Source organism: Phocoena phocoena, chromosome 8, assembly GCF_963924675.1.
Source record: "Phocoena phocoena chromosome 8, mPhoPho1.1, whole genome shotgun sequence".
Classification (NCBI taxonomy): domain Eukaryota; kingdom Metazoa; phylum Chordata; class Mammalia; order Artiodactyla; family Phocoenidae; genus Phocoena; species Phocoena phocoena.
This window is the reverse complement of record NC_089226.1, coordinates 4,777,959-4,796,308: the sequence shown is the minus strand read 5'-3', so window position 1 is coordinate 4,796,308 and position 18,350 is coordinate 4,777,959. Positions and strand designations below refer to the sequence as shown.

The following is an 18,350-nucleotide window of genomic DNA, read 5'->3' as shown; positions in this document are numbered from 1 at the left end:
GCATCTGAGGTTGTTCTCGTGATTAGACTGGGGTCATGAGTGTTTGGAAGAAAGTCACGTTGTATCAGCAGGTAAATGACGTCAACGTGGCTTATCTCTGGTGATACTCAGCTCATCTCGGTCATCTGGTTAAGACGGTGATGACAGCTCTCTCCACTCGGAAGTGTTTCCCCCTTCTGTACTCTATTCTTTGAAAATGAGTCAGTGTGGAATTGCTTTGTAAGGAAGCTTTGTCCCTCTCTCCCATGTATTTATTTAATCATCTATTTATGTTTGTAGGGACTCGTGCATATATTTATATTTCGGGTTGTGATCCAATACCGTGCTGTTTACTGTCGCTAGGTTATTCCAGAGCCGACCACTGAGAGCTCTCCAGGCTGGCGCCCGGCTCCCTAGGACATGCCCCCATTCTTTTGTTTTTCTGAGCCACCTCCCTGCTTTCGGACACCACCTGGTACTCTAGGCTCATCCTGTATTTTCCTGGTCCAGCCCTAGAACTAGGCATTCTGTGAGAAGAAACCAAGATCTGGGTCCTCTGCACCCACACAGCCGCCACAGTCCCCGTTCCTAGCCCCGTCTGCAGGGTGAGCTGGGATGTGCGTGGACTTCCTGAAGCACCTGCCCCTGGGCCCTGCCCGGCTTCTTCCTCTTTCCCTTGCTTCACCTTTTCGTTTCTCATTTCCTTTTCCTTCATCTTCTCCTGCTCAGCAGTCTTACTTCTGCCCATTAATGCCCTCAACAGCCATCGCTACCATTGGCACCGGGAGAGAAAGCTGAATTAGACTTGGTCCCTGCACTTCCAGACGTCCCAGGGTAGGGGGACAAGTTGCGATACACACGCGCACGTAGTAAGGGCTGTGCCAGAGCTGGGGGGAGGCTGCCGAGGGCCCAGTGTGTGGGTTAGAGCTCCCCTGAGTGCTGGGGAGGGTGGCTGCTAGGAGTGCCTTTATGGGCAGGGTGTCTGGTCTGCTGTTGAAACGTGAGGGTGTTTGTCAGTGGACCAGGTGACTCCGACCTTCCAGACAAAGGGAGGGTTGTGAGCAGGGACAGGCAGGGAGGAAGTGTGCCAGGACCTGGAGTGCAGGTACTTTGGACACATTTCTGAGTCAGCAAGCGATCCCAGGGTGTTACCGAGAGGTGGCATCTCGTGGTCAAGGGCATGGGCTGCTGGGTTCAGATGGTGGCCCAAGACCACCTTGACTGGCTGGGGGATAAGAAGACGTAACACGTCGGCCCCCAGAAGAGTGCTTGGTGTGGTCGGCTGTGTCGACCTCTGCCTTTTGCCTTAGGTCTTGACGGAATGGCCGGGGTTTATCTGCAGGTGTTTCTTTGCCGCCATCTAACCCATCGCTGCCGAGTTGCCTCTTAACGCTTGGGCCTTCGCCGTTCTTTCTGTGTTTGCTATCCAGCTGATGTGCTTGTGACGATGCAGCATGGGGATGTCACCAGTCGGCTCGACACGACCAGCTTTGGGGCTTTTTTTCTCCAAGAGGTCCTTCATGACCTTGTGGCGTTTTCACACTGTGTCTTTTCTCGTCCTGCTTTTGTTTCTCTTTGTCTTCTGGAAGTTCCAGGCCCTCTCTGGTGACTGGCACTGAAGTCTTCTGAGATTCCTTCTGCTGTCGGACACAGTACTCATTGGTGGGCTCGAGCACACAGATCACTGCTAAGCTGTGCTTCCCTAGACGTTCACGTACCCCTTGCTGAGCCATTTCCGAGTCAGGCGCAGCCATCGTGGCACGTCTTCCCCGAGGACGGCAGGCGGCGTCTCCCAAGAACAGGGAAACCCTTCCATGTAACCACCATACGGTTATCGCATCCGGAAACGATCGCACTGACGTAGCACCGTTAGCTGGCATATGGTCCGCATTTCAGATTCCTCCAGTTCTCCCAGTATTTATAGGTTTTTTAAAAAATGTAGGATCCAGTCAAGGGATATGCTTTGTTTTAAGTCATTAGTTTTGACTCGTCTCTTTAAAATGTAGAACAGTCTCTCCCAGCCTTTTAATTTTTGTTCTTTAATGGCAGTACGTTTTTGAAAAGTCCAGGATGTTATTTTGCAGAATGTCTCTCGATCTGGTTGTTTTTGATTGTTGTTTCATGATTAGAGTTAGGTTAAATTTTTTTTTTTTCTGGTCAGGAAACACTGCATAGGTGATGTGTCCTCAGGAAGTACATAATACCCCATCAGTGGGGACGATTTGGAGAAAAGTCTGATTACTTGGTTAGGGTGGTGTCTCCCAGTACTTATAAAGGTGCTTCCCCCGTTGGTTATGACTCTTGGGTGATACTTTGAATCGGTGTGTGTATCTTTTTTAAAAATATTTATTTATTTATCTGTCTGGCTGCACCAGGTCTTAGTTGCGGCATGCGGGATCTTCCTTGCCGCGTGCAGGATCTTTAGTTGCGGCATGTGGCATCTTTTCTTTTAGTTGCCGCACGCGGGATCTAGTTCCCTGACCAGGGGTCGAACCCGGGCCCCCTGCGCTGGGAGCGCAGAGTCTTAACCACTGGACCAGGAGGCAAGTCCCAGTGTGGCTATCTTGTTACCCAGTGGTTTTTAGCATCTGTTGATGATTCTTGCGTGTATCGGTTATTGCTGTGGTAGGTGTGAAATGTGACTTATTGTGTCATTTCTTCTGTATTTATTAGCTGGTGTTTTCCTGTAAAGCACAGCTTTCCTTCTCTTCTTATAAATTCTTTTGAGATTATTTTTTAGCTTCAGGATAGGTTCTCCTCCGCTTCTTATATTGTTTATCACGTATAGCGATCTAACCCCGTAGTTTACTTTGGTGGCCAGATGATGCAGATCTTGACTGGTGAAAGCCTTGTCCTACTGGCACCACCCTGGTGCCAGCTCTCACTCACTTCTGGTAACACAGTATATTCCTGGTTCACTCTATGTGCTGCTTGCTCCAGACCTGAAATCGGCCACTCCTCCAAGGAGCCTTGGTTCCTTTCCATGGGGAAGGATCGTTAGAAGCCACGTTCTGGCTGCTGTTGGGGATGCCGTGGCTCTGAGGCCATCTTTCTGAACAGCCGTGAGCTTTTCCTGCTCTGATGGCATGTCAGCAGCATGGGCTTCTTCTCTCCTCCGCCTCTGCCTGTTGGTGTCTCCCTTTTCCCACGTGGGAAACTGGGTCCCAGCAACACCAGGGTCTCGTCTTTTTACTGGTTCCGTCGTCCAATACACAGTAGTTGAGAATTGCTGCACCATCCCGCTACTGACGACAAACCTGGTGAAGTTCCGTCTACTTTTCAGCTCCTCTGGTACTTAAAGTATGTACCGCTGTGTCAGAGAAGTATTTGGATTGATGTGTTCCTTCCATGGAAGGGTAGATTAATGAGAAGGGAAATCTTCTTGGTAATGAGATAAGCGAGGACAGCTGAGCATCGTCCTGGGGTGGGCGCGGGCTCGGCTCGAGGGGCACAGGGCGCGGCGCCGAGGGCGCTGGCTCAGGCCTCCCTCTCCGCCCGTCCTCTGGCCCCCGGCAGGTACTCTGACCACAGCGTGTGGACCGCCTTCCTGGGCCTGCACGACCAGAGCAAGCGCGGCGCCCGCGGGGTGCAGGAGCGCCGGCTGCAGCGCGTCATCTCCCACCCCTTCTTCAACGACTTCACCTTTGACTACGACATCGCGCTGCTGCAGCTCGAGCAGCCAGCCGAGTACAGCGCTACCGTGCGGCCCATCTGCCTGCCGGACGCCGCGCATGCCTTCCCCACCGGCAAGGCCATCTGGGTCACCGGCTGGGGCCACACGCAGGAGGGAGGTGAGCGGGGGTGGGGGTGAAGTTGGGGCGAGGGGCTGACAGCTCTGCCCACAGTCCAGCCGCTGTGGGATGGGGGTGGGGCTCGTGGCCGTCCTTCTGTCCCTTTCTCACACGCCTTCCCAGGGTGGGTATCGGATTCCTCACCCGACAGATGGTCAGCGCGGCCTGATCACTCTGCCCCGCTGCACAGCATCCCATCCTGGAGACGTGCCCTCAGGTTTTAGCCACGTGTGGGCCGCGGGCATCCACGCTATTTCGGGGGCTCTGCTGGTCAGGTCCCCCCGCTGACTGCCGGCCTCTCCTCCCGCCCTCTCCCCCCCTTCCGCTGCCTCCCAGGCACCGGGGCGCTGATCCTGCAGAAGGGTGAGATCCGCATCATCAACCAGACCACGTGCGAGCGCCTGCTGCCGCAGCAGATCACCGCGCGCATGCTGTGCGCGGGCTACCTCAGCGGCGGCGTGGACGCCTGCCAGGTGGGCCGGCGGGGCTGGGGGCGGCGCAGAGAGGCGGGGCGGCGGGGCTCGGTGCCAAGGCCTGGTCTCCCCGCAGGGCGACTCCGGGGGCCCGCTGTCCAGCCCGGAGGCCGATGGGCGGATGTTCCAGGCCGGCGTGGTGAGCTGGGGCGACGGCTGCGCGCAGAGGGACAAGCCAGGCGTGTACACGAGGCTCTCCGTGTTTCGGGACTGGATTAAACAGCAGACCGGGGTGTAGAGACGAGGTGCCACCCCAGGTGCGCACGTGCGGGCTGAGGACGGGATTGCTGCCCGGACCCCCGGCTTGGCCCCCGGAACCCAGACTGGGACCTGATCCCCGAGCCTCTGGAGATGGAGACTCGCCCGCAGGCCTCTCACCCACCCCACACCCCCAGCTTCCCAAGTGCGTTCGGGGAGGGGAGGGGCAGGGAGGACGCCTGTCAGTGCTAGGCCGGAGGTTTGAAGACACAGCCTTTCGGCCCTGGCGCCACGCTGGGCCGGAGGCTCTTTTCCTCGGATACAGGGAAGGCTGGCTTCGTCTGCCTCGGATATAGGACCAGCTCTCGTTTGGACTTTGGGGCCCCTTGGGCGGGACTGGTGGGGCACCACGGGCTCCCAGGGTCGCCTGCTTCAGGAAATCCAGGCCTGAGGGACCTGGAAGTCAGCCGGGTCCAAGGTTCGAATGTTTTGCCGGCTCCCAGGGTGGGGTTCAGTGTGTATATTTGTGTGTATGAGTAAAACACTTTATTTCTTTTTAGGTAATTTTTCTTTCTTACTGGAGTTGATGGGCTCCCCTAGCCCCAGCAGCAAGAAACTGGGTTTAAATTCCCCTCAGCACAGAGCCTGGAGTCAGGCTGAGAGTGGGGACCACGGTGCCCTGTGATGGTCCCCAGGCCAGCACAGGGCCATGTTTCCTCCCTTACCTGAAGCTCCCCAGGCAGGGCCTGGTGCCGGGACAGGAGGGATGGGATGGGGTGCAGCTCCCCGGGATGGGGGAGGAGCTTTGTCCTGGCGGTTTCGGTCGGGTGGGGAGATGGTCACACGAATGGTGTGTGTGTGTGTGTGTGTGTGTGTGTGTGTGTGTGTGTGTGTACGTACCTGTGCGCTTGCACACTCGGACACGAGTGTGCGTGAACTCACGGCTGTCCAGCGTGGGCTGAGTGGGTGGGTCCTGATGATGCGGCGGCTTCTCCCATGTCTAGTGCTGTCCTTCCTCCTTTGATTTTTACTTAGTAAATTACAGTATTCTCTCCCTTCTTGCTTGGGATGACTCAGAGGGACAGAGACGAGGATCTGGGGAGGGCTCAGGGAGTTCTTGAGAAGATGTTTGAGGGCCTTCCGTATGCCAAGGCTCTGTACGAGCTGGGGCTGGGGGGTAGCAGCAGACCTAGGAAGAGAAATCAGATGGCCGTGTGAGGGAGGGTGGGCGGTCTTCGCTCATTGCTGTATCGCCAGCTCAGGCCTGGCTCCTAGAAGATGCTAACACATATTTGTTGACTGAATGGTCTTTGCTCTCTATGTGTTTTGGAAACCAAAGGGAACAATCTGGGCAGACTTCCTGGAGGAGGTGAGCTGCCTCTTTCATTTTAGCCTGAGGGCCTTACCCTCTGGAAGGAGGGAGAAGTTTTGTCTTGACAGCTGTGCAAGCATCCACATTGGGTTTTCCTTCCAGGGAAGGGAAAGGGTATCATTTTTGCCCAGGTGTGGGGAGTAGGAGAATGAAGGTGCTGTCAGAAGACCCTGTGCAGATGGTGCCGAGTGTACATACCTGGTGTGTAGGGAGAGGCTTCACTTGTGGTCTGGTTCCCAAGGGTGAGAGCCCCTCAGGCAGCCAGGCCTGGCCTGTGCCTACCCACAGCACCGCTCTCCTGTCGGCACCTGACATGGTCCGGAAGACGCCCTCCCCAGGTCAGAAACGCAGGCGGGGTCATGAGACGACTTCACTGTCCCCTAAAGGCACAGGGGCTCCCTCTCCACAGCCCTCTGTCCCAGTCTATGGTGGTTTCTCAGCCTCACTGTTATCCTCCTGGGGCCCTTTGGGATTACCCCACTGCCTCAGGGGTCTCACCGGCATGTCCGGGCTGGGACTGGGCTGGTCATCCAGGACAGCGTTCCCACCGCGTGGCCCCGGGGCCAGGAGCATCCGCACCACCTGGGGCGTCGCAGAGACTCAATTCTCACACTTCACCCAGACCTCCGGCATCAGAGATTCTGGGAGGTGGGGCGCAGCCGTCTGCTTTAACAAGCCTTCCGGGTGATTCTGACGAACCACAGGGCTAAGAGCATCCGCCTCTCTGAGTGCCCACCAGGTGCCCGGCACTGCACTTTGCAGGCGTGTCCTGCGGTCCTGGCAGGGTCCTGGAAGCCACAAACATTTGACGCCTGGAAACCGAACAAAGCATCAGTGCCTTTCAAAAGACTATGGAGCCAAACCCAGCGTTACTTCTGACCACAGATAAGAATCGGCTAAGACTCCTTAGCTAGTGGGAAGTCAGTCTCGTCTTGGAGCTGTAATGAAGACAGAGGCCCGAGCACAGTCAGGGCTGACGACAGGAGTGACAGCCGGCCCGGGTCCGCTCCTCTCTGCCGAGGGCAGCGGCGCCGGCACCAGCCCTGAGCCACCGCCTCAGCCTCCCGCACCCGGCTGCAGGCCCGGGGAGAGACTAGTGACCAAAACTGTTCCGCACACATTTTCATGTCCAGTTCAAGAACTCCAGCTCCAAGTGTGTGAGCAAGTTCAGTTCCGCCCGTGCAGCCTGCTGTGGCCGCAGCCAGGCCCACGGCGGTGCAGTGCCGTTCGTGTGACCGCACCCAGGCAACCAGGCAGCGCTGCCCCAGGCAGGCACACGGGCCTGTGCGCAAGGCGCTGCCTCGGCTTCGTGCTCTCTGTTGCCTTCGGTTGGGTCCCCACAAAAGCTCAGCGAACCACTGTGAGGCCTTTTCCTGACTGACTAGCCTGTTTTAGTAGCTAGGATCTTGAAACGAGCCATCTCTCTGGTCCCCCAAACTACCCTGCGTCTCACTTGTTTTAGCCACCAATCACAAGCATTAAAATGGAAGTTCAGTCAATGTTTCATCCTATTTCGTGGACAGGGATCGGATCCTGCAGGAGGAACAGTCTGCAGGGACCCAGGGCCGGGGGAAACCAGAAGGGCGTAGGGAAGCTGTTCAGCCACCAGGGGGCACCGCAGGGCTTCCCAGGCCGCCAGCCTCCCGGTGGCCAAGGTGCTGTCACGGGAGAGGGGCCCTCGCTGCGTAGGGTGGGGAGGTGGGTTGGGACGGACCCCAGGCCCAGCCGTTCTCGGAAGGCTGTCTCCTGCAGCTTCCAGTCCCTTCGTGCCCCGTCTCAGGTGGGCAGCAGGAGGCCCTGCACCCACCCCTCCCTGCGGCAGGGACCTGCTGGCCCTCAGGCTCTGGGACCCGGAGGATGAACATGCCCAGGGCGGGGTCAAAAGAACTTTAGGGTTTGAGGACAGAGGTGACCAGTGGCAGGAGGTGGGTGTTATCTCCCGGAGGAGCAAGCGTGCAACGATACCCGTTATCACAGCTGGTAGATGCTGCAGCCCGTGGGCAGGTACTTTCTTACACACACACACACACAGGCGTTCTTCGGGGAGGGGCAGGGCTGTGAGCTCCCGGTCCTGGAAACACGGCCTGGCTGTTACCACAGGACACCTTCCCTCTCTGGGGCACGTGGCATGCCCAAAGATTCAGCTCAGGGGGCCTCCCTCAGCTCTCTGCGATGGAATGAGGCCTCCCACTTTCCCAGGCTTGGAATCACGAGGGTGTGTGTGTTTTGCACACCTGCAGCCACACGTAAGGGAGATTGGACCTTAAAGCCGGTGTTTCTCAGACTTGAGTTTCTTGGAACACTGAAGCTCCAACATATCTACCATCTAATGAAAGAGCCACTTTACTTGTCTGACGTAAACCTCACAACAGCCCTATGGTCATTCCCACTTTACAACAGAAAACCACGGCGCCAAGAGTGTAAGTAACCGCCCAAGTTCCCACATCTAGTCTCCTAGGACCCGGGCACCTAGGCTCTGTCCCCCATAGACTCTGTTACTCACACACCGTCGTTTCACGAGGGAAGGAACTTCTCGCGGGTAGAATGAAGGGGCCCACGTTCTCAGAGACCCTGTGGGCCAGCCCCTAGGCTCGAGTGCCCCTTGCTTTGGGGAACTCCGACATACCTGGTCACGAGGCCTCCCTGCCATGAGAGCTATTTTCCAGGTGAGGGGTTTGTTCCAGGTGGGCAGTGCACTCGTTCTCCATCTGCTTTGCCAGCCCGAGTGGGACGCCGCTGCTTATTGGGTCCCTGGGGTCCACCTGGCCCAAAGCGGGGGGGGGGGGGGGGTTTGCATCAGCCCTCGTGCCATTTCAACTCGTCCGGTAAGGGTGATGGGCTGAGGGAGGGAAGGGGGAAGTGTCCGTTGGAAGGGGGTCCGGGCAACTGCTTTCAGGTCACCAGGCTGGGGTTCCTCAGGGTGGCAATCAGGAACAGAGCTTGGAAAGCCACCAAATACCACTCAGATGATGAGAGCAGGCCCCCCAAGCAGGAATATGAACATTTATCACCTGCTTTTACGTCTCGGGTTGGCCTAGAAGATCGTTGCAACCGTTCTTCCACAGGGTGACGAACACGGCGTTGACAGCGGGGAGTGACGACGTCAGAGGGGCCTTGAGCAAGTGGTGCTTCCTCTGGGCCTGGATAGGCTCCTCCCTGAGGAGAGGGAGCCGCCTCTGGCACAACAGGAAAAGGGGGCGCGAGGGGGACCTGGATGCTGGCCGAGCGTGCTGGGGGCCTGGCTCCAGATTCCCTCTATGTTCTGGCTGTCCTCGCCCCCCACACCCCTGCTCCCCGCAAGAGAGATGCTGAGGAAAGAGCAGCCCTCGACTTGATCAGCACTTGCACGCCGCGCTGATGGCTTCCGGTCTGATATGCCTACACGGTGGCTGTATTTTGGTGAAGAAACCCCAGCTCTTCGGATTTCAGTTCATTTCATTATCTGTTTCCCCCTTTTCTTCTCCAGAGGGCTGCGCGCTCCTGTGCCATCGCCCTGCACCTGCAGCTCCGAGGCTGTTTTTCTGCCTTTTCCCCTCATCTCCAGTTGTTTCCTAAAAAGTCAGGGTCCAGAGCTGTTTCCAGGCGAGGTGGAATCAACTCCATTGTCTGGTTGTTCCACTGCCTCAGAATCTTCCAGCGGGAGGGCTGTGTATTTTCCTGGGGTGCAAACTTAGCTTGCCCTTCCCCTTGGCTCTGTGCTTTCCTCCACCACACGCTTCCTTCACCCTGAGGTTATCACGATTTTCCCTGCCCACGCCCCTGTGGTCAGGAATAAGTCAGTCTCCCTGCCAGACCTCTCTTCTGGAACTTCATACGGACTTGTTTAACTCGAAAAGAAAACTCTTCCACCCTTAGCCTGTGTTCTTTTTCCAAAGAGCTGCAAGTACACGGTGTGTGTGTGGGAGGGCTGGGGGACAGGAGAAGGACCAGGTCCCGAGAGGAGGGTAGGGGAGCTCTCTCCTTCCCTCTCCCTCTCCCTCCTTCTCTCTCTCTCTCTCTCTTTCTCTCTCTGTCAGACAACAGCTCCCGAAGGAAACAGGGCATCAGATACCTCTTTGAATTTCATAACCTAGGTACTGTCCAAATACTTAAAAGGACAAGAAAAATGTGTAGAAACAGACTAGAAAAAATTGAAATCTATGTTTGGAATACGTGACCCTTGCAAAAAAAACGGTTAAAAAATGGCTTATTTATACCAGCCAGGAGAAAGGATGAGGAAAGAAGTCATGGATTCGACAGGCTTTTGCCGAGGGTCGCCCTGCCCCCTTTGTGACTTGGGAACAGGGCCGTTGTAGGATGAGGGCTGCTTCAGGCTCGTCGGGCCTGGCCTTGCAGACGCTGGGAAGCAGGTCCTGGAGCCCGTCGGGGGCCCTTGGTGGGTGGGAGGGAGTTCACATTCCCAGGAGGTGTGAGGTCACAGGGCCTGGCCACTTGCCTCCCTGGGCCTCTGTGACCCTCCAGTTGCTCAGTGGGATAACAGCTGCCTGAGGGCTGCCCTTTTAGAACTGGAGGGACACCTCCATTCAACCTCACAGCTGGAAAGAAGCTTTGGAGGTCAGGTAGGTAGGAAGCTGCTCTGCACACCTACCCTGCCGACGTGTCTGTCCCGCCGCTGTCCTCGCTGGGGAGGGTCTGGCAGCTCAGCTGCTCCGGTGATGTCTACTAAGCGCCAGTAACGGGGCAGTGCGTGCCGAGTGCCTCGTGTGCACCACATCACTGCATCCTCCCCACGGCATCTCGCTCAGGGTTCCTCAGAAAGAGAAGAGGAAGGATGCAAACCCAGCCGCTGGACTCCAAAGCCCGCGCAGTTAAGTCCTGGACTGCCTTCCAGAGGCAGGGCACCCCCAACCTGAAGCCTGGAGGATCCAGGGCCTCTTGCCAGGCGATCAGCTCCGTGGCTTAGGCACACGTGGAAAAGGCCAAAATGAACTAGCTAGGCTCTGAAAGGGCTCCTTCAGCGTCTCAAAATCTTTCCCGTTCCTATTTCCTTGGCTACTACCCCCGGCAGCCCCTGGGCATTCCCCTTTCTCAGGGGCCAAACCATCTGCTTTCTCTTATTCCTCCACCTAGGGCTAGTGGGGAATGGAGGCACAGAACGTTTCCTTGAGGTCTTGGCCGTGGGCAGCTGGACAACGTGCTCCGACCTGTGACTCAGAAGGGTCTCTTCTGCCCTCAGCTTCCTCCCTTGAGCCATTCATGTCTGCTGAATGCTGGCTGACCTTGGGGGAAGCCGAAGCAAAAGGAACAGAGGCCCAAAGTGATGGGGGCACCTGGGCTTGGAGAAGTGACTGGAAAAGGAGGACTGACAGAAGGCCTGCGGGGTCCTGCTGCGTCCAGGGAAATCCCCTTCCTCAGATTTCTCCAGTCCCAAAGAAGGAGCCACAGAATGAGCCTGGGTGGGGTGACAGAAATGTTTCTGGGTCACCAATGACAAGGACTTTCACTGGGACCTGGGGGAATGTCGCAACCAGAGCTGAAAAGACAATCCATTTTGTTCTAGTTCAAAGGCTTTTGAAAAATAAACGAGTGGTTAACAGTTTGAACTGTTTCGCTGGGTATTTATTTTAAACAAAAGCCTTTTAATTAGGTTTAATAAATATTTTGTAAGTTTGGCTTAAAGGCAAAGAAAGATTCTTTCGAGTTCCTGCCCTGGGGATCATTCTAGGTGAGAGCAGTAGGGGGCGCTCACGCCCTGCACGCCATAGGCACAGTCGCTGAAGCAGCCGGTCTGGAAGGAAGGTGTGGGTGGCCCGCCAGTCTCCACGACCTCCTCCCACCCAGTTCATGGTGAGTCTTGGCAAAGCCCAGTGTGGAACCCTGTGTTCCCAAGTGTGGAAACACCACGTCTGGGCCCACTGTGAAGGCGGCTCTCCAGTGTCTGTGCTGCCTTTCCTTTTCCCGACCCCTCACCCCAGAGTGCGAACTTCATGGGCAGTGGCCACCATGGGAAACTCACCGTCCTGGAGAGGCTGGCAGGCGCTGTACGGCCAGCTCCGTAAGTGCAGCAGGGCTCGCTTACGTGACTCTGGAGCGCGTTCAGGGCTGGCATCACGCGGGCGTCCTTGGCAGACTCCTCGGCTGGAGCAGGTTTATGGGAGGCCCAGGAACTCGGGCGTCATGGTCACGGCCAGGGGGACTGAGCGTCCTCTTTCCTCTCTTCTTGGGGTCGGGGGGAGGGATAGAGGGCCCCCAGAAACTCCTCGGGTCTTCTTTTCCAGAATGTGGGTTTCCTCCCACTTAAATGTACCTGGAAACGTTCCACATCTCCAAGGTCAACACTGATCCCCGTCCGGCTTTCCTCACTGATGCCGTTTTCACGGACTAGGGAAGCTGATGAAGAGCTTCACTCCCCCACGAGCAGCTCATAATCAGGTGTTTCTCCATCACTGAGAGTGAAAGTGAAAGGTAGGAAGCGTATTGAGGTCCGTGTTACACCTGTTTTTCATCTGGGACAGGACTGCCTGCCATTATTATGGACCCATTCCCAGGATGTGTATTCGTCCCTCCTCACTGACTGACCTCTCACCGTGTGCCAGGCTCGGGCATGGGGGTGGGCAGGAGGAAAGCGAGGCTGGGACGGTAGGCGGCTCACGAGCCCACACATGCTCCTGTCCTGTGCGTCAGTCACAGGAGGGAAAGAGCCTTCAAAAGGCAGGCGGCAGAGCTGAGGGTTTCATGAAAACCTCACCGATGCGCAGCTACTAAAAGGTGAGGTCTGGGCCCTGGAAAGGTCTTAAGCATATTTGTTACCACATGTTCCTGTCACCCTAGATTAACATTATCTTGGACTGAGTCTGAATTACATTCAGCCCTGACCTCCCCACATGCTTCTCATCCTCCTTGGGATTAGAAAACCCCTATTTTCTACTTATTACTCATGGGACTTCGTTATGGGTAACTTCTGGGAAGCAAGGACCAACCTCCCACGTCTACACTGAAAACAGATTATGCTTCTTATGTAACGTACTTGGAGTGACGTGTGGGCAAGCAGAGAGAGCGCCCCCCCGCCAACCCCGGTCCGAGTTGCAGGCACCCGGGCGCTGAGGGCCATGCTGTGGGCTGAGCCTCGAGGAGGTATCTGGTTCCCACTGGAGCCTGGAGGTTGCTGGGCAGAACGAACTGCTGGGTTTTTCCTTTGCTCTTGGCTCTGCTCACCCCTCCAACCTACACTTTACGATGGGAGATGAGCTGGAAAATCCACTGACGCACAGGAGAGCTGGGGTAAACCAGTGACTGAGGGACTTCTCTGGCGGTCCAGTGCTTAAGACTCCGCGCTTCCATTATGGTGGGTGCGGGTTCAAACCCTGGCCGGGGAACTAAGATCCTGCATGCCACTCGGCGTGGCCAAAAAATTAAAACCAAACAAAAAACCCCCAGTGACTGAGAGAGTCCAGGTGGGAAGGGATTCAGCAAATGGGAAAAACCTTTTCACCTGGTGCCTGTCAACAGAGGCAAATAAGGGGCTCCAACTGTTTGGCTCTGGGATGGCGGCTGTTGCTGACAGCGAGGGGTGGGGCACGGAAGAGCTTCTGGTCCCATTGTTTCAGGGGTGCAGGCCCAGGGCCCCCAGAGGGCGGGCCTGGTAGCAGCGCCAGGGAGGAAGTGCTGGGCGGGCAGGACTCCTGACATTGGGAGACCAGAACTGCAGATGGACCCTGACTGAAACGGAAGCCTCCCTTCTTCCCTTGCCCCTACTTTTCATGTGTGTGTTTGTGTGTATGCGTGTATACATCAATGTTTTGTGGCACTTAAAACGTGCAAGGCAAAGCTAGACCTTCCCCAAAGCTAATCTGTACCAGTCCCTCTCTCCTGGGACCACATGGAAGGAAGGCCCTGCCATGTTGGACAGTGGATCTGAATTCTCACTGGTGTCACACGGTCGTACCTGGGATGCCGCGGGAGCTGTGGAACCCCTGTTCTGGGTAGAAATTATGCGTGGATGTACCTGGCAGGCGCTGGGCAGGACTGGATGAACCGGTGCTTGGTTTTTCCATGCATATGCACGTTTCCCCGTTTAAATCTCATCCTTTCCCTAGGCCTTCCTTGCTGTACCTCTTCAAAAGGCACTTGATAAAACTTTCCAGGGCAGCTATGCGTTATCTCCTCATGTCAGGAGGTTCTTGGGGGGAAGAGCAACCGTCTTCCAAAAGCCACTTCATGTTTCCTACGTCAATGGAGATTACACGCTGGCAGCCTACACCTCATCTCTGGGCTCCGTGTACGCAGGAGCCTGTGAGAGTCAGTACCCCTGTAGGAAAGGATGTGTCTGGGTATTCGATACACGCAGGTCTCTTAAACAGCACCTTGAACTTAGAAGCCAAAAACCTGGATACATACAACGAGCTGCGTTAAAAAGTTAAATCTACAGCTGCTGCCGGTATCCAGCCTTTAAGCTCAGTTTCTAACTTAGAGCACCTGTTCCTTGGCCTGTGTTGGGGAAATAGACTTTCTCTGAGTTTGTCCAGGAAAAGATGTTACATGTGGAAACAAACTTCCTCCATGCTCAGTCTATGTCCCTTTTTAATCTCCAGGCACGTCCTGTTCTGCTCTGGCTTCTTCCCACAGAGGAGTGGGTGGGGAGCCCAGCCTCCCTCCTGAACATGCCTGGTAGTGCCCTTGACCTTGTGTGTGGACCCTCACCTGCTTGGACCTGGCTTACTGGCCATCCTCTCACCTTGGCCATGAAGCTGCTCCCCTACCCACCCCCACACTTTACCTTCAGTGTTGGCCAAACCCCTTCCCCTCCACCCAGATGATGAACCCCACGAGGGCAAGGTTTCTGTTGTTCCGTTCCATGCTGTGCTTGCAGTGCCTGGAAGTGTCTCGTGTGGCAGACACTCAGTGTCTGTTGAAGGAAAGTAGAAGGAATGTAAGAAGCAGAGCAAAGCAGGACGTGAGAAATGTCTTTGGAAATTTCAACCCCACCAACATGGTTTAGTAGAAGCCAGGCTCTGCTATGAAAGGGCCACCCAGCTAAGTAACTTCCTTGCACGACTATTCCTAAACCTCTCCTCACCCTATCTCTGGGCTCAGCTCTGGAACCTGGCTCAGAACTCTGCCGAACTCTTTCTCTAATTTTGTCTAGGACACAGAGTTCCCCCTCAAAACCAAAGGGAGTTCCCTTAAGAATTTGACAACATCAAGTAAATAGCACTTGGAGGGCCTGAAATAGAGCTGATATTGTCCACTGTTCAGAGACGAGACATGCTTAAGATCCCAGCCCCACCCTCTCACCAAACCCTTCCCCAGACCCCTGCTCCAGTGCCACTCATGGCACCTTCCTCTGGGCTCTTCCCTGAACTACTTAAGTAATTCCTCAGTGATCGCAGTTCAGTCTGTACGCCTTCCCTCTAATCTACTTCATGCTTGTTCTTAATCTTTCTAGAGCAAGCTCTGATTAAGTTGTCCCTCTGCCTCAAAATGTGTGATGCTTTTCTATTTCCTACCAAATTCAGTTCAAGTTCTTAAAGGCCTCCTCATCTGGTTCCAGTCTGCTTTCTAACATTTTCTCCCATTTTCTTTTCAGGGATACTGCAACTCTCAGCAAACCAAACCACTTTCACTCCCTGGACATTCCACCTCTTGTGCTCAGTGTTGTTTCCTAAGTGCCATCCCACCCCCATTTCTGCCAGTACAAATTTCTAGACCTCTTTACAAGGAAATTCCAGCTCAAATGTTCCTCCTCCACGTAGCCTCCCTGATCCCTCCAGCCAGGTCTCTCCCTCCAAATTGGCAGAGGACATGCTTTGCTGTTTCCCTCATGGCACTCAGTTATTTCTATATTCGTTTTATTTCTGTAAGTCTTTACTTCAGAAACCATAAGCTCCTAGGGTCAGAGACTTCATTCAATCAACCCCAGGCCTGGGGACGCCTTGGTACAAGAGACAGGTATGGCCCTGTCCGAATGGAACTTAATCAAACGGAGTTTAGTCCAACTGCTTTTAAATAATCAATTACCATTGTAATAAAAGCACCGGATGCTTGTGAACCTAACAGGAAGTCAGAGCCCAGCGTGGAAGGCTCTGGGAATGCTTCTTTAAGAAGTGAAACTTAGGTATGGACTTGATGGATGAGTAAACCGGACTAAAGGGAGGGAAATGGCAGCACCAGTGTTCCAGAGAACAATTTGGAGAAATTGTGGCCAGGCTGATGGCAGTTGTTCTGAGGATTAGACTTGAAGTGGGAGTTGAGGCAAACTGTCAGGTGCCATGTTTCTCGGTGTTCTGTCCTAAAGTTCCCTGGTGAGTACCTCTGAGCATTCTGGTAAAGTGAGCTTATGACCATTTCCTGGCAACATTCAATTATTCCTTCAACATTTTTTTGAGTTCTACTATGTGCCTGGCACTACAGCGAATATACAAATAGAAGACACAGTCCCTGATGTCAAGAAATAAATCAGGTGAGGGAGACACACTAGTTATAATAGACAAGACTTATTGAGTGGCTACTCTATACTAGGTGCTTGCTGTTCTAAGCCTTTTACATATAATCATTCCATTCTCATAACTGCCCCAGGAGGTAGCTTTACAAGACAGTGTGACTGAGACGTGGGTTGGTGTAGCTAAACAAAATCTGCTAGGGAGAGGGACCTTCACCCCAAAACTGGAGGCAGACGGGAGTGGGGACTGAGTGGCGGGTTCCAGAGGAGGTGAAGCCTGACCTTTGTAGTGAAAGTCCAACTACAACTAGCCAAGCACAGCAGGCCGGGACGGATCTCCCAGGGAGAGGGAGGCGGACTTTAAGCAGGGCAGTGGCCCGGTTAAAACATGACCCAGCAGAAACGGGAAGGATGGACCAGAGGGGGACGGACTGGAGAGAGGGCTGTTTTTGTTTCTAGGCCAGAAACAACAAAGGCTTGAATTAAGTAGCAGCAGCAGGGATGAAGAAAATGACAGAAAATATGAGCAACAGGGGTGGGAAAGATAATCCAGAGGTGATATTTAGGTAAAAGCACACAAAGAAAAGCACACGACCAGTTCACATATTTACAACAAGGTCACCTGTAACTGTTTTACATCAGGAGAGTAAGTTAACTTGACTCTCCTTTAGAACTAGGCCCTGGCACAAAAGACAAAAACACCCATCTGCATAAACGAACTCACATTTTCTGCCAGCGTTACCCTCCCTCAAGGGTCTCCCAAAATGCTAGTGCCCCAAAGAATCGCAACGCTAGGACTGGCAGGGTCAAAGCTTCAGGGTTTTCTTCCTATCACTGGGTCTGGGAGAGCTGAGTGCTGTATCAACTCAAGACTTCTCGGGTTGCAGCCCTGTTGGTGCCTAGGGATTTCAGGGTGGCTCTAATGCCTTTCTAAAATGGGTAGGAAGGACCCTATCTGTGTGGGTATAACATTTGTTATTATGTCACTGGGTTTTTGAAAACCTAATCACTCACAGTGCTAGCGTTTTATAAACTGTAAACTGTAAAACACACTGAACACACTGAAAAGGAATTTTTACTAATCTTGTAGGTAGACTCATTTGCATTCAACAGAGAATTGTTTCTGGACAAAAGTTATCGTGTACACAGGTCCTATCACATTTACCACTGCTGCCTGAACTACCAAAGAGAGCACATCTGCCTCAGCCCCTAAATTAAAGTGGACTAGTGGAATTTTATTCGGTTGTGATCTTTTCTTATGTTCTAAAGCAACTTTCCCAACAGAGGGTCTCTAGATGGCACGAATCATCAGAGGTAATTCATTTGTAGCTGGCCCTTTACTGAGTGTGTGTATGTGTATGGTGCTAAGCCTGTCTTAACTTTTCAGGTTCTCTGGTCAATGAGACGCACTCACTCACTTATTCAGTCTTTCAGACTCCAGCCAAAGGCCCCCAGAAATGTCAGCCGTGGAAAAAAGGAGGCAACAATAGAAAGAAGGGTGTGGGACTGTATGGAGGCGAGGCGCCCCACAAAAAGACTCTGAAGACAGCTCTGCCCATAGCCTCTGCAGTGACTTGTCTGCTTATCCATAAAATGGGTGGGTATAAAAATTTCAAGTATTTTTGGCACAAGAATTCAAGAAAACAAATCAAGGGTTTAACAACAGTAAACCAGCTTTCCCTTCGTCTCCACGGCTGTGCCAACCCTGGTTCTCATCCTTTGGCTGACGAGGAAGCTCTCTGGATTGACTATATGCCCCATCTTAGTTTTCCCATCTGTATAAAAGTTTACCCATGTGAAAGATGAATTACATTACATTACATTACATTTTGGGATTTGATGTTTATGAGCAAGTTCCCCCCATTTAAACTCTCAGTACATTTGCAGATCTCTCAGTTTAGTACTTAGAACATTCTGTTCAGAAAAGAACGCCCCAACTATGTATCCCAGTGCCATGCATCGAGGAGACAGACACACATCTTCCTTTACTACCTTTAGTATCATTCTCTGAAACGAAATTTTCTGCAAATCAAACTGTAAGGCAGGAGTACTTAAAATTCTACGTTCTGCATTTATATGGATCACCTGTGGCTGAGGTAGCTACTGAGGACCCCAACACAGTTTGCCGGCCTTGAATGGTTTGGTAAACCATTGTTAAA

The 18,350-nt window shown here is 53.9% G+C and overlaps 1 protein-coding gene across 1 annotated transcript in view; it reads left to right on the top strand.

Moving 5' to 3' along the window:
* Positions 1-4,481, top strand: part of ST14 (ST14 transmembrane serine protease matriptase) — a 37,935-nt gene extending 33,454 nt beyond the window's left edge. The window contains exons 17-19 of the mRNA XM_065882072.1: positions 3,496-3,770; positions 4,107-4,243; positions 4,320-4,481. Coding sequence (XP_065738144.1) covers positions 3,496-3,770; positions 4,107-4,243; positions 4,320-4,481 — 574 coding nt within the window. The remainder of the gene's footprint in view (positions 1-3,495; positions 3,771-4,106; positions 4,244-4,319) is intronic.
* Positions 4,482-18,350: the final 13,869 nt, after the last annotated feature.